Below are 18472 nucleotides of genomic sequence, written 5' to 3'. Positions count from 1 at the left end.
ATATATATTCAAATTTCTTAATTATTTTTATTCTTTTTGGTACACATTGTATTCTAAAAATAATCTATGCTCCATAATTTATTTACTGATTCTCCTGATGATGACCATTCAGCTTGTTTAAATTTTTTTGGCTAGCATAAAACAAATTTCTGTGAACATTCTTGTACATATACCTTTGGGTAAAGGGTATTTCTGTAGGGTAGGTTCTCAGAATGTAGGAATTCACACACACCCATACTCACGAATACAAACTAACAGGAATAACTCTACACTCACAGACTTAAAGTTATACATAATGAACAATAATATGATAACCCATTCTCAAACTGTGCACATCACTTTTCTTTGGGACTTTGGTTTGTTCGTCAAACCCAGTCCCAGTCGGTCAATGCCACATAACGGAGCATCAAAATGTGCTTGTCTTTCTCTCAGGCCCAGTTTCTGTCGGCTTAATCTAGAATTCTAGATTAGTTTTCACATGTATTCTCTTTCAAGAATTATCCTTGCCATTTTCAATCATTTGTGGTCACATTAACGGTAATTATTTGGATGAAACATTGTTTGTGGGTGTCTCACTGTAACTCCCACCTTCCCAGCCTCATGTCTTGGTTGGCTAAATTATTTCTTTAGTTTTTTTCCCCAATAAGGTCGTGTGACCCTGCATCTGGGTTTAGGTTGCTTTTGCATATGAATGGCATCTCTGTTGATATTTATTTTCTATTATTTTGAGAAGTTTTGTTTCCAGGTCCCGACACAGTCATTTCATTCCTTCTCTTCTGAGGAAGTAATTCTTCTTCATCTTTTTTTTTCCTGCTTTTTTATAATTTCAGGTCGAATTTATAGACACTCCCAGCAGCCTCTGATTACATATGAAAAACATGACGTGACAGGTGATCCGCAGGACGTGGGAGCGTCTCGGGCCCCGCCCCTGCTGAGGGCTCACGGTGAGCTGCTCCCTGTGTGTGTGCTGCATCCTCACTCTGCCCGTAACCGTACCTGGTGGCTCGGTGCTGGCTGGGGTAGGAGTCGTGGCGAACAGAAGTTAGCAACTGTTTAGAAATCTCTGTGTGACCATTCACATGTGCAGTTAGCAGGATTTACCTTTCTGTAAAAAACATTTAAAAAATATTTTTATTTTTTAATATGTTTTTATTGATTTTAGGGAGAGAGGGAGAGACATAGAAACATCAATGAGAGAGAAACATTGATGAGCTGCCTCTTGCACGCCCCCCACCAGGGATCGAGCCTGCAACCCAGGCTTGTGCCTTGACTGGGAACTGAACGCTCAACCTTTTGGTGTGTGGGACGATGCTCCAATCCACTGAGCGACCCGGCCGGGGCACCTGTTGGTTTTTCACTGGTTTTTGGAGTGAGAGGTGAGACGGTTCCAAGGTAACTCCGGCTCTATTAGCGCAATGGTTAAGGGTACAGCTGCCCAGGTTGGGCTCGACTTACATGGCATCTCTGTGCCTTGGTTTCCCCATCCAGCAAAACTGGAATAATAATAATTGTAATCACTTCATCGGATTGTGGTAAACATCCATTAGGTTAGTTCACGGGGAGCACTTAGAGCAGTGATGGCGAACCTATGACACGCGTGTCAGAGGTGACACGTGAACTCATTTTTTTGGTTGATTTTTCTTTGTTAAATGGCATTTAAATATATAAAATAAATATCAGAAATATAAATCTTTGTTTTACTATGGTTGCAAAGATCAAAAAATTTCTATATGTGACACGGCACCAGAGTTAAGTTAGGGTTTTTCAAAATGCTGACACGCAGAGCTCAAAAGGTTCGCCATCACTGACTTAGAGACTGCGCCTTGCACATAGTAGGGCTATGGAAGTGTTAGCTGTTAGAAGCAGTCGTGGTGAGAGTGAGAGCTGTGATATCCGGGCGTTTTGAGGGTATGCCATGGCAGTTGAATGTACTTTGCTGGCGGTGTTTGTTTTCTGAGCACGTGGCGTGGTTGCTGCAGGATAGCGGGGTGAGTTGGTGATGTCACCATCGCATCTTCCCTGCAGGGGCCTTGATGCTCGTGAGCTGGATGACGACCGTCAGCGTGGGTGTCATCGTTGCCCGGTTCTTCAAGCCCGTTCTGTCCAGGCCTTTCTTCGGCGAAGCCGCTTGGTTCCAGGTAGGTGGGAGGGGAAGGTTCATGCGGTTTCGCACTAGCTGTACGGTGCAGCAAGCAAACACATGGACTATGTGGGTTCCGTTCCCTTTGTGTGTGTGTGGCATAGTTTTGTGGTTTTGGATCCTAATGATTTCTTCTTCTTGCCCTTTGGTTTCCTAACCAGATGAGAACAGACACAAGGTCCTTGAGAGAGGTCACAACAGGGGCGACTTTAGGCAGGGCTCGGGCGGGGTTGGAGGACGTGCCAGGGCCGCGTGCCTCCCTGTGTGACGTAGACTTTGGGACCCGCAGGACCCTGACCTGCATGTCCAGCTGCACGGAGCACAGACGGGCAAGGAAGGCAGAGGGCAGGGAGGGAAATCGCGGGGGCTTCCTGTGTGTCCACAGGGGTCTGTCCTCCGGATGCTGCGCCAATCCATGTCAGACTCCCCGGTCAAGGTCATCTGTCTCCTCTGGGTGGCGGGGAGGATGGGAACTAGAAGCGTTTCTTTTCATGTTGCCCCCTTTGTCTGGGACCAGGAGGCGAGAGTCAGTTGGTACCCCTCAAAACAAAGCAGAACACACCTTACCTTTCATGTGTCACATGTCAGGTGTCAATCAAAAGCATCCCTTCGGGGAATCCCATCCCATGATCTTGTCCCCATGGTAACACCAAGTCCTTTCTCTGGCTCAGGTAACTCTCTTTTCACTGTCATTTCACCCTTTGCAGGTGCACCGGGCGCTCATGCTAATTACTTCCTCCCTCACCTGCATTGCCTTCGTCCTGCCTTTCATTTACCGAGGAGGCTGGAGTAGCGTAAGTACCTCTTACACTGGCTGTTTTCATTTAAATTCACTTGAGCGTCAAAGGAGATTGCTGTTTTATTCTCAGATGATGGGCAAACAGATATTTCTGTGCGTGGGTGACACCACAGCCACGTCCTTGGACACGTTACTGGTGTCTCTGACCCTCAGTTCCCCCGTTTTTAAAAGTGGGTTATTCATAACCGAGCGTGGAACATGAGTGTGTGGAGTGTGTGCCTGGTGTGAAGGACATCATCATACCATCACCATCACCAACACCACCACCACTGTCATCACCACCACCATCATCACCACCACTACTATTATGACACCATCACCATCACCACCACCACTACCACCACCATCACCTCCATCGCTGTCATCATTACCATCATCACTGTCATCATCAGCATCACTGTTGTCACCACCATCCTCCAATGTTTAAAGCTACAGGAATGCATGAAGAATGAATAGATGTGTATTATTTCTAACTTGCGGGTGTGAATCGAGGGCAGGAGCGAGAGCATTAACGTGGGGTCACTCTCTCAGCGTGCAGGTTACCACCCCTACCTCGGCTGCATGGTGCTGGTCCTGGCGGTTCTGCAGCCCCTGCTGGCAGCCATGAGGCCACCTCTACACGACCCCAGGTACTCGCGGCCTTGCTACACGGCTCTCCCACGTGCCGGGCATTCGTCGGCACATGAATCTCTTTTCAAGCAGAAGACTTTGCATTTTGTGAAATTCAGTGATAAATTCTATTTACTTAAAAGCTTTAAAGTAGATTTCAGATGTCTCATTCCTAGGCGATAGGGGGTTCTCTGGGGGATTCACGGTGGTTCTGTCCCTTTTAAGGATCCTTTCGCTTCTTTATTGTGGCAGGAGGCACCTGTTTAACTGGACGCACTGGGGGATGGGAACAGCTGCTAGAATTGTGGCAGGTAAGTGGCCGTGATGCCGACATTCACATATGATTGCCAGTCGCCCATGATGCAAGTTGTAATTGGGCGTGAAGGCTTTTTAGGTGCATTAGTGAGCGGAGTGATTGGTTGTTGAGGAGAAATCAGCCTTAAACATTGAAATCCAGAAAGTAATTTCTCGAGATAGCTATTTAAGTCATTATTTCAGTTGTAAGCTCAGGGTTTTTAAAATGACGTTAAAACTTTCCTTTTAAGACTTTTGTTTTTAGCTTTTGCCTTTGCAAACAGAATAAACGCTGCTGGCTGCCAACTGTTTGAGGAGCTCAAGTGGAGGGTCATTTGTGAGCTGGGCTGAGCTGGGTCTTGGGGGGACTTGGAGGGGGCGTCCCAGGCCTCTGTCTCCAGGCCCCTCCCCCGGAGATGGTGCCTCCCCCAGAAGGCGGTTTGCAGAGTCGGGTCTGACTTTCCCGTGTTTTGCTGCCTTGGTAACAAGTCTCTAAACTGGCGCCGCTCCCTCCTGTTTCCGTGGCCCGTGGGGCTCCTGGTGGAAAGGGGAGTGCAGTCGCCACTGGTTTCCGTACTGGTCTCCCTTTCACCCGCAGCCTTGAAACCTGCTCAGTGCGGCCGCCTCTTTTCTGAGAATCGCCACAATCTGTCCACAATCTCTCCTCTGACCCTCCCAGTCTAGCCCTAAGACTAGGAAACACGGAGTGACCGTTGGGCCTGAAATAGTGATTTCATTCACTCAACCCTTTGGACACGTGTCCTCTGCTACAACCCGCGTGCGTGCAGACACACAGAGACCTCTCGGTGGCGACTGCGTGGAAATGCCGTACAGATGCAGCTCCGTTTCCCTCTGCATGTAGTGTAGACACACTGTGACCTTCTTGGTGGCGACTGCGTGGAAATACACACGTGGCTCTGTTTCCCTCTGCACGCAGTGGCGGCGATGTTCCTGGGGATGGATTTGCCGGGACTGGCCCTTCCCGGCCCGTGGAAGACCTACGTGATGCTGGGGTTTGTCGCCTGGCACGTGGGGGCAGAGATCGTGCTGGAGGTCCACGCGTACCGCCTCTCGCGCAAAGGTACCGCCCGGAATCGCTGTCCCGTGAGCCGGTGGAGAGCGGTCGGGTTCCCGATACTAAGGGGGGCTGCTCCCGGGAGCGCCTTGAACACTCCTGCCCGGTCACTCAGGGCTAGAAACTGTGGGCATTTCCTGCCTCTCTCTTTCGTGTTTGTCGGGATGATAAATTGTGGGGAAAACAGAAGGACCGACTGCAGGCTTCAGGGAGGACATCTTCGTCAGGACATGTGCTGCGCGGGTCCAGCTGGGAGGCGGTGGACACAGGGAGCCCCGCATGCCTGGGGGGGACCCCGAGCCGGAGGAAGCAGGGATGCCCAGAGTCAGCCCAGGGCAGGGCTGCAGACAGCTGTTCCCTTCTGATAGTTTACAGGGCGCTACCTCCGCTGGCCTTGCCCGTTGGACACAGCCGGCTCATGAGTGAGCCACGAGGGAGGGGCTGACTCTGCCCAGCTGTGTGTCCCAGGCAGGGCACTGCCCTGGAGCCCGAGGGTGGAGAGCTGTCCAACCAGCGTGGAGTCTGTCCAACCAGCTGTGTCCTCGGTGTCCTGTCTAGTATTCAGCCCTGCCCCCCGCCCCCCCAGTGAGAAATCAAGGTGCCCTCTCCAAGTCAAACCTCTTTGTTGTCTAATGTAGTATGTTGTGACTTTAGGAGTCGGTGGCTTTTGGGAGCTGAATGCTCCTGCGTTTTTGGTTTCTGATAGGAATACATATATAGCCGGGCTTCTGCTGACCACGGAGCTGGGGCTTGTTGTTTAAAAGACACATATGCTGCCCGGCTGGCGAGGCTCAGAGGTTGAGCATCGACCTGTGAACCAGGAGGTCATGGTACATGCCCCGGTTGTGGGCTCGATCCCCAGTGTAGGGTGTGCAGAAGGCAGCCTATCAATGATTGTCTCTCATCATTGATGTTTCTGTCTCTCTCTCCCTCTCCCTTCCTCTCTGAAATCAATAACAAATATAAAAAAGAAAAGAAAAAAAATGTACTTCACACTTGTATTGTTAGGGGTTTGATCTGGTTGGAATTGCCTAGAAAAGAGCATGTTTAAGTACCCGTCCCGGAGTGTGAGAGCCTTACTATTGGGGATGTTTGGAATGTCCTGGGAGCTGGAAATGGGAGAACAGACTCAACAAACCCTACCCATGAGCCTTGCTGCACAAGTGTTCGCCAGCACACCCACGGGCCTTACCGACGCATGTTTTTGCTCTTGGCAGTTGAAATACTGGATGACACTAGAATTCAGATTATGCAGACCTTTACCATGGCTGAGGCAGAAGTAAGTCCTACTTGTTTATAGTTTTACTAGAGGTTTGGTACATGAAATTTGTGCACTTGGGGTGGGGGGGCTCAGCCCAGATTGCGAGAGGGTGCAGGCTGGGCCGAGGGACCCCAGCCGTGCACAATCAGAGCCAGGGAGGGACTTGGGAGGTTGGCCAGCCGGGGAGGGACTATGGGAGGGCTCCAGGGCATGTCCAGCCCATCTCGCTCAGTCCCGACTGGCCGGACCCCAGTAGCAAGCTAACTTACAGGTCAGAGCGTCTGCACCCTGGTGGTCAGTGCACATCATAGCGAGTGGTTGAGCGGCCTTAGCATATCATTAGCATATTACGCTTTGATTGGTTGACTGGCCAACTGGATGACCGGACACTTAGCATATTAGGCTTTTATGATATAGGATTGACAAAAGCCTTCAGGATCGGTGGTCCGTCCTCTCACCTGTGCGTTTTCCTTTCAGGGCCATGGCTTTAAGAAGGCGGTGCTAGCCGTGTATGTCTGTGGGAACGTGACTTTTCTCGTCATATTCTTGTCTGCCGTCAGCCGTCTCTGAGCCTGCCACGGCCTTGCTGTGCCGGCCAGGTGACGGTCTCATCGAGCCGAGGAATGCGAGACCCACGCCACCTGCCGGGCGTGGGCAGGGAATCCGAGTTGGAGACCAGGCCATGCCCACGTGGGGTTCTGGTGGCTGGCCCTTAGGGTCCTGTGGACTGTGATGTGCCGTCCAGCCTTTAGGTGCAGGTCCGAGTCTTAAAGGGAAGGTCGAGGAGAAGTGACCCTCAAATATTTCTCTTTTCTGCACCTTTTTATTGAATGTATCGGGGTGACACTGGTTCATGAAAGGATACAGGTTCCAGGCGAATAACTCCACACCCATCATCTATACGCTGTCTGGTGTGTTCACCACCCCAAGTCAGGTCTCCTTCCATCACCATTGATCCCCTGTCTCCCCTCCCCCACTTCCCTTCAGCCCCCTCCAGTATTTCTATGCTGAGATTTTAAGAATGTTAGAATTTAGGAATGTAAACAAGAACTATTTGGAAAATAAAGGATGACGTTAGGATGGAAAGGGGAGGAGAGGTACTATATTGGGGCTCTGGAAGTACTTTAGGTCTTTTAAGACATCTACAGGGTGTCCCCAAAAATGAGTACACACTTTAACAGCTGATAGGTCAATTTTAAAAATAGGATGTATTTTAATAAACATTGCCTTTATAATTATTCAAAGTGTGTATACATTTTTGGGGGGACACCCTGTATTTTTACTAGTTTATCTCAATGGTCTTTTTTCCTAGGGCTTTTTGGGAAACTGTATTTTTCAGTCCTGTTTTGGGGACTCATTCCTTGCTCTGTGTATCTTGTTTCTTTGGTAAAGGTGGAAATGGGGCTGACCCATGGTAAGTGTTAACATTGAAACATATTACGGATATTATAATGTCTTCCCTAGCTGTGAAGTGTGAGTGTGCATCTTCTGCTTAAGAACTGCCTTTATATTTTCAGCAACAGAGCTGATGGCTTTTTATATGCTGGTGTTTTGACAATAAGATTTGAATCCGACAGCCTTTGGAGATTGTAGACTCGAATTTCAAAACGAATAAAGCTCACCCTTGTGGACACATCGAAGTTCCTCTCTTGCCGTGTGGCTTCTGCTCTGCTGGGAGCTCCTGGTGCGCTAATGAGCTGGAATCATCAGTTATCGTCCTGTCCTTCCTGCTGTAATCATTCTCCTATTTGGGGCTGGGTTTTACACCTGCCATGAGGACTCCTAGCCAGTGGGGGGCGCCATATACCAAAGTACAGCTTGGTTCCTGCCTCCTTGGGCCAAGATCCCTTTTCAGAACTTAGATAACATCATGGATGTATTTTCCTTAAAATCCACCGACTCTATCTTCATTTGAAAAAAATCCTGCCTTTTTTTGGTCGGGTGGGGGAGGGTCGGTATTTTGCGTCAGAAACTGAAATTAAGTCCATTGTTTCATTTGATTTTTCTTCCCTGTGATTATCTGTAACAACAGTTTGATATGTCCCTTTACAGTCCTCTGACCCTGTGGCCGATGAACACAGCGATCTTCGGCACAGGACACAAGCACCGTGGACACTCTCAAAATAATAAGAGTGCAGGGCGCACAGTTCACTTCTGTAGCTGTTCTGGTTACGTTACCGTTTCTGGTTGGCCCGAGGCCCTGACTTCTATCGGGGGTAAGGCAGCCTCGGCCATGTGTCCGGCGCCTCTGACTGGGTGAAGTGATGGGGAGGTGTGTTTTTCTTCCTTTTAGTGGAGTTTCTCACAAGCAGCGTAGGGGTGAGATGTGGCTTTCCCGTAAGTGCCCGGCTACTCACAGCCTAACCCTTCCTTTTGCATGTATGTTGAAAAATAAATTTTTTAAGCCTAGAAAATGAAATGTATACTAAACTGGTTTTCACCAGTTTTCACCTCTAAAGGGCGTAAAGGCTAGGGAATTTCTCTCGGTCGGTTCTGTTCTGCATGTGACAGGGAAGGATTCTCTGAAGGGAAAGGGGGACCTCGGTGTGTTTGGTTTTCAGTATGTGAACTTGCTCATGTTCAGTTTTTCTACTTCCCGGATTCATCTGTGGGCGCTCTTTGGATATGGCATTGATCGATGGAGAGTTGCCCAACGAAGTTTTTGTCATTTAATCTTAATTGATGAAACTTTTTCAGTAATACCAAGTCAGGATGCTTCTGCTATGAATGGTAAGAAGGAACTCTTACAACAGCAACAGCATGGAGGCACCTGGAGGGTGTGATGCTGAGTGAAATCAGCCAGTCAGAGAGAGGCAAGTGTCACATGATCCCACCCACGTGTGGAATCTAATGAACAAAATACACGGATGAACAAAATGGATCCAGAGACACAGAACCATGAACAGACGGATGCACTTCAGAGGGAAGGTGGGGGTGGGGTAGTGGGGGGAGAGTTTACCCGTGGAACTTGTATGCGTAACAGCAAACAAAGTGGACATCTGCCACACTTTCAACAATAAAGATAAATTTAAAAAAAATAAAATGCCTACCTTCACTTTTCTCAGTCTTTCTCTCCATTTTTATAATAAACAATCAGTGTCTTTTTAAAACACACACACACACTTCTTTCGATAGCAGTGATCGCTAAACGACTTGCCTTCCTGTCGTTAGCGATGTTGTCGGGGGGTGAGCAGAATCACAGGTGCTTGTTTATCTAAAGATGGGCTCCTCTATACAATACAAATAAGTATGTTTTTTGGGGAAAAAATGAAACTAATTCTAGAGTTCGGTGGCTGGGGAGCATTGATCGCCGAGCCTGTTCTGTGTTTATGATTTTCTGGCCTGTGGTCATCGGTCTTAAGGGTGCAGGGAGCTTGCGGCAAAGCTTGTGAACAGATGCACGACTTCACTTCAGCGCTGGCGTGGTTTCCATCAGGGTTTGGGCTCTAACGCATGGTCAGTGAGCTTTGTCCTTCCACGTCCCGCCCGCCCCGTCCAGGGCGCAGTGCGGTACCTGCCACCGGAAAGTTCTGGGGCACGTGCAGCTCTTGGGTGGAATTCTGTGGATCTGTTACTCTGGTGGAGCAGGAAGACAGGACCAGGTCTCCGTGTGAGATAATCCAGGAGAGAGGGAAGGAAAGGACGCTTCCTCTCAGCTCTTGTCACACCTGATGAGGGCTCACACCGTCCCTGTCCTCGTCCACTTCTTTCCTCCTGGCCCAGCCCCCACGGCTCACCCCTGGGCCCAGGTCACCACTGGCCACCTGCCTGCGATGCCCTTTCGGTTCCTCTCGCTCTGGCAAAAGCCAACTTGTGAGGTTCTGGCTCAGGACTACCCTCCTCTTGGAGCCCTTCCAAGCACATGAGTTTGCGCACTGCTCGGGCGGGGCTGGCTCCCTCCCGGTTCCGACCACCTGCAGGCTTAGAAGCTGCAGGCCTGTGGGCAGGTCACTGACCTTCCCTGGGGTCCATTCCTTTTATTTTCTTTTCTTCCTAAATATATGTTTTTACTGATTTCAGAGAGGAAGGGAGAGGGGGAGAGGGATAGAAACATCAGTGATAAGAGAGCATTATTGATCAGCTGCCTCCCTGTGGGGCGGAGGGAATGGGAGTCGTTGCATGATGCACAGACCATTTTTAGTTTGGGGTGATGAACGTATTCTGGAGACTGAGGTGGCAGTTGCACAACATCGTGAATGTAAGAAATGCTACTGAATAGTTCACTTTAAATTGTTATTTTTTGACCTGGTCAGCATGGCTCAGGGGTTGAGCGTTGACCTATGAACCAGGAGGTCACGGTTTGATTCCAGGCCTGGGCACATGGCCAGGTTGCGGGCTCGATCCCCAGTCTCTCTCTCTCCCTTCCTCTCTGAAATCAATAAAAATATATTTTAAAAATTATTTTTTATGTGAATTTCACTTCAATAAAACAAATACTGGTCTCATGACTGCTCTTGGATTACACCTTTGGGTGGAAAAATCCAGGGGTTTTGCTGGCCCTAAAGTTGTTATCAGTTTAGTTTCTTATTTTGTTATCAAAGAAGTTCACGTAATTTCCTGTCATGCCAGTCCCACACCTCCGGTTCAGGGAGGAGACTCTCTCTGGGTGTGCAGAGCACATCTGTGGAGTGTGACGCCTTATTCACACGTGGAAGAGATCGCCTTGTGTTCTGCATTTCCCCGTGAGGATCTCAGCAAATGCTCTGATTCCCCATCAGACACCCATGCTCTGAGGAAAAGCATTTCCTGAATCGAGCAATGGCTAAGGTCTTGTCGAACATTCTCCTCCAGAAACGAACGTAAGCTTGTAAAAAAGGAGCTGCCCTGCCCTACCTGGTTTGGCTCAGTGGATAGAGCCTTGGCCTGTGGACTAAAGGGCCCCAGGTTCGATTCTCGTTAAGGGCATGTGCCTTGGTTGCGGGCTCATCCCCAGTAGGTGGTGTGCAGGAGGCAGCTGATGTATGTTTCTCTCTCATCGGCCTTCTAATTCTCTATCCCTCTCCCTTCACCTCTGTCAAAAATCAATAATATATATTTTAAAAAGGAGGTTTGAGTTCCCTGTTCTCAGAGCAGCTGCAGTGAGCCCCATGGTGCTGGGTGGCAGAGCACTGCCGTCTCGCACGGACTGCGGGACAGGCCGCCTGCCGCTGTCAGGACAGGGAGGGGGTGTCCTGGGAAGGAACCCCCCTTTAGAGAGGGGAGCCCAGTGCCTGTTTGCCCGCCGCCCTGGCAGTCTGGGCTACGTGCCTGCTGCAAATCAAAAGGTGCACAGAGCCCAGCCAGTGTGGCTCAGGAGTTGAGCATCGACCTATGAACTAGGAGGTCACAGTCTGATTCCTGGTCAGGGCACATGCCTGGTTGTGGGCTTAGATCCCCAGTGTGGGGTCATGTGGCCGGGAGGGGGGTGGGTGGAGAGTCAATCAATGGTTCTCTCTCATCACTGATGTTTCTCTCCCTCCCTCCCTCCGTCTTCTTTCCTCTCTGAAATCAATAAAAATAATTTTTAAGAAAAGATGCACAGACATGGAAACAATGCAATAGGACCATATAGGATTGAGGAGCTGAGAAAAGTATTTGGAAAAGTTCACTGGATAGAATTAATACCAGAATGGAGACAGCAGAGAAAAAGGAGCCAGTGGATTTGAAGATAGATCGATCAATAGGAACAATCTCTTTGAAGAGAAGAAAGAAAAACTTTTGGAGAACAGTTGAACCCCAGGGACCTGTTGAATGACAACCTGCGTGGTATTCTCTCAGAAGGAGAGGAGGCTCCGGATCTAACGACTAAGAAATCCCCGAATTTGATAACTTTACTGACTCCCGATGCAGGGGTTATGTCATGCAGGGAAACCTGAAGGCAGGCTTATGCAAGTCACAGCAGAACCCTTGAAAGCAAAAATGACAGAGCACGTCCTGGAAGGAGATAGAGAAAAAGGAAAGATTGCATTCCAACCTCCGACTTCTCCCAGGAGGGTCAGGGTTAGGGCTTCTTCTAGGGAAGAGGGGGAAGGAATGGGACCTTGGACCTGGGACCCGGGGTTGGGGTGTTTGCATAAAAGTGTCTCTGAAATTCAAATCCCCAGATTTTCTAGAACATTCCAGAGAGCAGAGGAGCTCTTTCCTCCTCGAGACCAGCTGGCCTTTGCACAGAACTTGTCTGAGGCCGATGCCTCTCAGGGTGATGCTGGTCCGTCGGGTCTGCTGCTGCTACTTCCCAGCGACTGAGGTTGGGTCGCATCGTCTCAGCAGGGAAACGCACTGGGAGACCCACAGGACCTGGGTGCCAGGCGCGGGCGTGATCGGGGAGGATGCGTGTGCGTGGGTGTGAGCGTGTTGGGTGGAGTAGGAGAGACCTGGCATCAGACTATTCTTCAAATTAGGAGTTATGCCCCAGCAAGAATCCGTAGGAATGCACGCTGCACACATTCTCCCTGCATGTTCATAACAGGAGTCTGTCTTGTTCACCGCCATCGGCCAAGCCTGAGACCAGATTTGTGTCCTCTGAGAGCAGGGGAAGCCCTCCATCGACCAGCCTCGGGTCGTACCCAGTCCTTGAGCCAGGGGGCTCACACTGAACTGGATGACAGAAAGGGTGATGTTTCAAGAAGAATAAACATGCCAGTTACCGTCTGTAAAGTCATGCACATGGGCAGCATAATCCCAGTCCCGTCCCCAAATGTGAGGGTAACCATCGCGCACACACCTGTTGGACGTGTGCCAAGGGCTGAAGTCTCTCCCCAGCCAGCCGACTTGGTCCTCAGCGGGAGGGTGTGGTTGTCTGACAGCCTCGGTGGGTTGGGAAAGCCCGTTCACGTGTCAGACTTAAAGATGGATGTTTCTGTGACAAGGGACAGTGGCTCCCGATGATCTTTCATTTGTATTCGCAAAATTACAACATCAGTGAATGGAACAGAGTCAGGCTATTTTAAATAACTTTATTCTTAAATTTAACAAGCTCTTATTAGAAATGCTTTGGTATCAAGACAATAAAAATATTCTGGTTTTCACCCCCACTGAATCATGTCAAGTAACTGGAAAAGCTGAGTGTTCGTTCTCCCAGCTTTTTTGCAATATATATATATATTTTACAAATAATGGCTACTGCTTACTCACATGGCTTAATATGGATATAATCGTAATTTTTTTTGGATCAAAAAGAAAAAGAAAGAAACACAGTATCCAGGAGAGAAAGTGGCAAACATTTCGTAGTTTCTTCTCCAAAGTATGTTTATGTAGACGGTACACCTCTCAGATAACTTTTTTCCCCAGCTTTGCCATTCTTATCCTTAAAGCTGCAAATTAAAGAAAAAAAAAATAGTTATAAACAGAAACCTTAATTTCTACTCTAAATGACCATTTCATAGGAAAGTTTGAAACATACCTCAGATGATTTTGTCCAACAACGTGAGCATTGTTTTAGTAGCACAAAAAGATAGTAGAAATAATAAGCTATGATTAACTCAGGGTAGAAGCAGGGTCAGAGCTAGAAGGAGCCTGTTACTATAAAGATTAGGAAAATCAGTAGAGCAAGCAAGGCGAACGTGGAGTCAATATAGGGTTAGCGTACAGCCTCACTATTGGCTATCAATAAATTCCATCGAGGTCAACGACTGCGTTTTGTGCATATTCCTGAGCTAAGCACAACTAAAAATGGCATTGACTCAAACTCTATTTCATGGTTACATTATCTTTTAATTCATCAAACTTGACTATACCAAGGTGCTCCATTCTTGCATAGAGAGTGACAAAAGCAAAATTTTTTATAATGAAAGCACGTTTACCAGTAATGAAAGTTGGAGAAATCATAAAACGTCTTTCAAATGCCAAATACACATTCTGAGCATATCCCACCACTAATGATGTACTGGAGGAAGAGACCATTGTTAAACACGTCGAGTTAGAATCCATAAGACGCGTCTGATATTCTGGTACCACGCCCTCCAGACTTAGGGCTCAGAGTACAGCTGCTCCACAACATTTTCCAAAAGTTGAGAGAGGCTGGCAAGGCACTGGTTATGACAGTCACGTGTGACAGAGCTGGTTAACTGATTGCAAAATGTTAATAAAAAAAATAGAAAAGGGAAGACATGCTCTCTTGTTTCTCAGTCATCTATGATTAGTTGTCATTAACAGATGACATGAATGACGACACCTCTAAGAAGCTCTTGTTCACACATAGGATCCAATATTGTAACAAAACCATGATCGTGTTTATTGTCACTTCACTCATGAAATGGTCGCATCTAAATGAAACAAAAGAGTAGTATTTCCCCGGAAGCCTGAAGGGGAATGGTTATTTCTAGTGGGCGGGGTCAAGAACAGTCCCTTGAATTTGGGATCAGACCAAGAGGGTGGTCTCTGTTGCTGGAAGAAGTTGGGAGGTGCCACCTGAGAACGAGTCCTCCTGCAGCAGGAGGGAACTGGAGGTGGAACAGGCTTTGTCGTTTCTCCTCGTGGCTTTGTGGCCCTCTCTCTTGCCCATCCCCAAAGGGGAGCAGGGCCAGATCCACTGGGAGGGTTCTGTCCAACAATGTGAGCATCGTTTTAGTAGCACAAAAGGGTAGTAGGAATAACAAGTGACTGTTAACCTGGGGCAGAAGCAGACTCAGGACTAGAAGGAACCTTTTTCTGTAAAGGTTGGAAAAATGAGTAGAGCAAACACAGCATACATGACATCCAGTGAAATTCTTAAAGGACATGTAGCTGTGTGAGGGCTCAGGAGTGGGTTGATTCTGTTCTGTTTCTCACTCTCCTATTCCTTAATGGGGAAAAGAATTCTCGATCGTTAGCGTGTGCTAATTCCTTTCTCTGCTCCTGTGGCAATAGGTAGCATGAGTGTCAAGTAGGTAGATGTGTGGGGCCAGGGCGCGTGGGCAGTGGGAAGGCCCTGAGGTGCCCAGCTAATCAACCCGGGCTCTCAGCTCTCCTTTTGCTCCTCTCTGATCTCTATCTCCCACTCCCCACAGCGATGCAGGATCATGGTGTTGGCTGGTTGAACCTGGTGAGAGAGCTTGCCCCTCACTCTCAGGATCCCTGGGTTCTTAATGGTTGGCACAGGTTGGCCACATGGGCACTGGCAGCCTGTGAATCCCCCGGAGCTGAGGTTCCCCACCTCCTCATCCTGAAATGTCACTGACTTATTTAAGGGAGAACAGAGCCAGGAGAAGTCCAAGTCCAAGTTGGTGAGGATGCCAAAGAGAGCCAGCCGTCCAGCTGGTGGAGATTGGTGTCATCCGGTAGGCGCTTGCTGGGGCCCCTCGCTGGCGGGAGGTCTGGCACTGAGCTGTATCTTAGACCAGCGGTCGCCAGCCTTTCGGACCTCACGGATCACCCGTGGTCCGCGGGCCACCGGGTGGCGACCGCTGTCTTAGACCACGACCCTGTTATGTGTGCACCAGCAGACTGTGCCGACATGTTCTTGTCGTGTCCTACGCTGCTCAAAGTTTTGACTGAAAAATATTGTCTCTAGGATCTCCCGCCTCCACCTTTTCCCATCTCTCTTCCTCCTCCAGGCTCTTTTCCACATTCACAATCGCTGTTCGCTCAGGCTCTCATGACAACACTTACACGAAGAGAAGAATTCCTAACTATGATGCCTTCCAGAAATATCGATATGTAGACGGGGACCTATTCCATAAGTAAAGGGGTTGATTGAAGTGAATTCTCAAACACCAGCCATGGCATGTTAGGGGGGTGGGTGGCGAAGTTCAACCGACTCGGTGCTTGTGAAGCAGGGGCTGTGAATTCTATGCCCACAGAGGCTCCCTGAGGGCGTGTGTCCATGAGATGTGCGTATTGAAAAGACCCACTCACAGCAGAGCAGCTCTGCGAGCCACGCACCGAGTTAGGGAGCAGCGACCAGTCCCCACGGGCGAGGGATTCGGAGCTCCTGTTTGTGAGATGCTCCGCCCGACGGCGCGGGCTTTGCATTGTTCCTCGGTCTGGAGGGCGCTTCCTGTTTTCCCGTGAGTTCAGCGCCAGGAGTGTCTGGGAGCATGAGTCACTTCCTGGCTTTTCCTTGAGGTCAGGGTGTGGACACAGTAGGGGAGAGGGTCGGGGTGTTCAGGAGGCGTTAACATCCGAACTAAAAAGTGGGAGGTTTCGGGGTAGGTCATGTCACAGCTCCCGGCCATACACAGCGTGCTCCCCGATCCCAAGTCTTTCGTGTGGTTTTAAAAATGAATTCAAGACGCAAAGTTTGCTCAGTAGACAAAGCCCATTCTCGCCATTCTCGAAAGGGAAAGGAACGTTCTGATAGCAGGTCTCCATCGTGGGACACACACCATGCAACGCTTGGTGCTTGTGGAATCGAGTTCAGGGTTTAGGAAGATAATGGAGGTGTCCAGTCGCCAGGGGATTAGAAATTTTCAGATGAGTAAGTGAACAGCCGGTGAGCCTCACTGAACGAGGTCATAGATGGGAAGAGACCCATTTCACTGTGTTATTGGCAAACCAAGGCTGGGTTTATTGGGTGCAGAGGAAGAAGAATGGCTAGGCACTAGCGAACTCCTGCAGAATGGTCAGGCTCTGCTTGCTAGACTAGCTGGGACTCAATAATTATTGCTTTTTTTTTTAATCCTCACCTGAGGTCATTTTTCCATTGATTTTTTTAGAGAGAGTGGAAGAGAGAGGGAGAGACAGAAACATCCATGTGAGAGAGACACATCGATTGGTTGCCTCCTGCATGTGCCCCAACCAGGGCCCAAGCTGGGGAGAAGCCTGCAACCAAGGTACATGCCCTTGACCGGAATCAAACCTGGTCTGCAGGCCACCGCTCTATCGACTGAGCCAAACAGGCCGGGGCGATAGTTATTGCTTTTTAATGAGAATTCTCCTATTAGAGACATGTGAAATGACTGTCCCCTTTATATATGTCCCTTACAGTATGCCTGGGTATGTTGTCTACGTCTTTAGCAAGGCAAGTACAGCTTTCATCATTGATTTTGTCAGATTCTTGTTTAGTATTTGCAAATGATGAGTAGAGAGCCCTAGTCAAGTGCTACCAAGGAATCTAAACTTGAAGAGCTGTCGCTTTTGTAGAAAAAGAGTGTGGTTTTCCACTCGATGCTAAGAAAGATAGGCAGCCATAAAACTGTACAGGGAACGAGAAGTGCAAAGATGTAGAAAATGGTAAAAATAAATGAGCTGAGTTAGGGAAGGCTATGCAAAATCAGATGTTGTAGATGACGTCCGATAGATAAAGTGATATTCTATTTTAAAATATAGAAAAATTAAGGAAGTAAAGTTAATAAAACTATGAAAAGTAGGAAGAAGGTATAGCAAAGTGATAAAATATCACACTAAAACCAAAATTTGTTTCTTGTTCTTTCTTTCAAAAATAAGGCCATTTGTTAGCTTGTGTAGGAAGCTGAAATCACAGAGGCACACAAAAGTCGCTGGCATCGGCTTCTGGAGCGAAAAGATCTGACATCAATGAGCTAACTTACTAGTGATCTAAATACCTTCACACACAGGACCACACACCCTGACAGCAGGCGCATTTCAGGTTATCAGTGTCAGCCGATGCAATACCCAAATGAGGCGACGATTTTTTAAAAAAAACCATTTCTCCTTATCTTTTGAATTGACTGACTCACGTTGGGTGACAATGAAATCAGGGTTAATGACCAATCTTAGTGAGTGTTAGTCTGTGGGGTGGTCCGAAAGGTGGAAAGCAAGAGGGTTTGTTAAAGACGCGAGGACGGGGCTGTCACATGACCACACAGCAGCGGCAAGCCCTGCCCCGGGTGTTACCTGTGAGCGACGGGTCCTCCGTGCCGTCCCCGGCCATCGGCGTGGCGTGTGGAGGCGGGTGGACGGGGCTGCCCAGGCGTTCTTCCTGCTCTCTCAGCGACATGGAGTGTCTGTGGGGAGAAGGGTGGCGTGTGTGCTCTGGGGGCTTGACCTCCGCTCTCTTCCTGGGGAGAGGTGTCGGCCTGGCCGGCTGGGGCGCCTGACCGTGGGGCGCCCTGGGCTGGGGGGCAGGTTTCCCAGCTTCTCCCTCGCCCTCCTCCTCATCGATGACAACCAGCTCGGCATGGATGACGCCGTCATAGCCCGTCAGGAGCCCCTCTCCTCCGCATGGTCTTCTGCCTGCTGGTACCCCATGAAGATCATGGTCACGGGCTCCGCGCCGTCCATGTCAGAAGGCAGCGAGTGCACGATGTTGAATCGCACGTCTTCCTCGGCCCCTGCCACGTGGGAGAAGGGCTCTGGCGCTCAAACCTCCGAGCGAGCCCTCCTCTGGGGCCCGGCCTTGCCTTGCGGGAGGGCGCCTGCTTGTCCGGCGTCCCG

General features: G+C 49.1%; 2 protein-coding genes across 2 annotated transcripts in view; one reads left to right on the top strand and one right to left on the bottom strand.

Moving 5' to 3' along the window:
• FRRS1 (ferric chelate reductase 1) overlaps positions 1–9216 on the top strand; it is a 24022-nt gene extending 14806 nt beyond the window's left edge. Inside the window, exons 9-16 of the mRNA XM_006762925.2 lie at positions 831–944; positions 2026–2138; positions 2848–2934; positions 3471–3568; positions 3801–3859; positions 4780–4923; positions 6135–6196; positions 6656–9216. Coding sequence (XP_006762988.1) covers positions 831–944; positions 2026–2138; positions 2848–2934; positions 3471–3568; positions 3801–3859; positions 4780–4923; positions 6135–6196; positions 6656–6748 — 770 coding nt within the window. The 3' untranslated portion in view covers positions 6749–9216. The remainder of the gene's footprint in view (positions 1–830; positions 945–2025; positions 2139–2847; positions 2935–3470; positions 3569–3800; positions 3860–4779; positions 4924–6134; positions 6197–6655) is intronic.
• A 3882-nt stretch (positions 9217–13098) lies between these two features.
• PALMD (palmdelphin) overlaps positions 13099–18472 on the bottom strand; it is a 35890-nt gene continuing 30516 nt past the window's right edge. Inside the window, 4 exon segments of the mRNA XM_015563510.1 lie at positions 13099–13470; positions 17933–18247; positions 18250–18369; positions 18372–18421. Of these exon segments, the coding sequence (XP_015418996.1) occupies positions 13427–13470; positions 17933–18247; positions 18250–18369; positions 18372–18421 (529 nt within the window). The 3' untranslated portion in view covers positions 13099–13426.

Source organism: Myotis davidii, unplaced genomic scaffold (assembly GCF_000327345.1).
Source record: "Myotis davidii unplaced genomic scaffold, ASM32734v1 scaffold217, whole genome shotgun sequence".
NCBI lineage: Eukaryota > Metazoa > Chordata > Mammalia > Chiroptera > Vespertilionidae > Myotis > Myotis davidii.
This window is presented reverse-complemented; position numbering and strand designations above follow the sequence as displayed.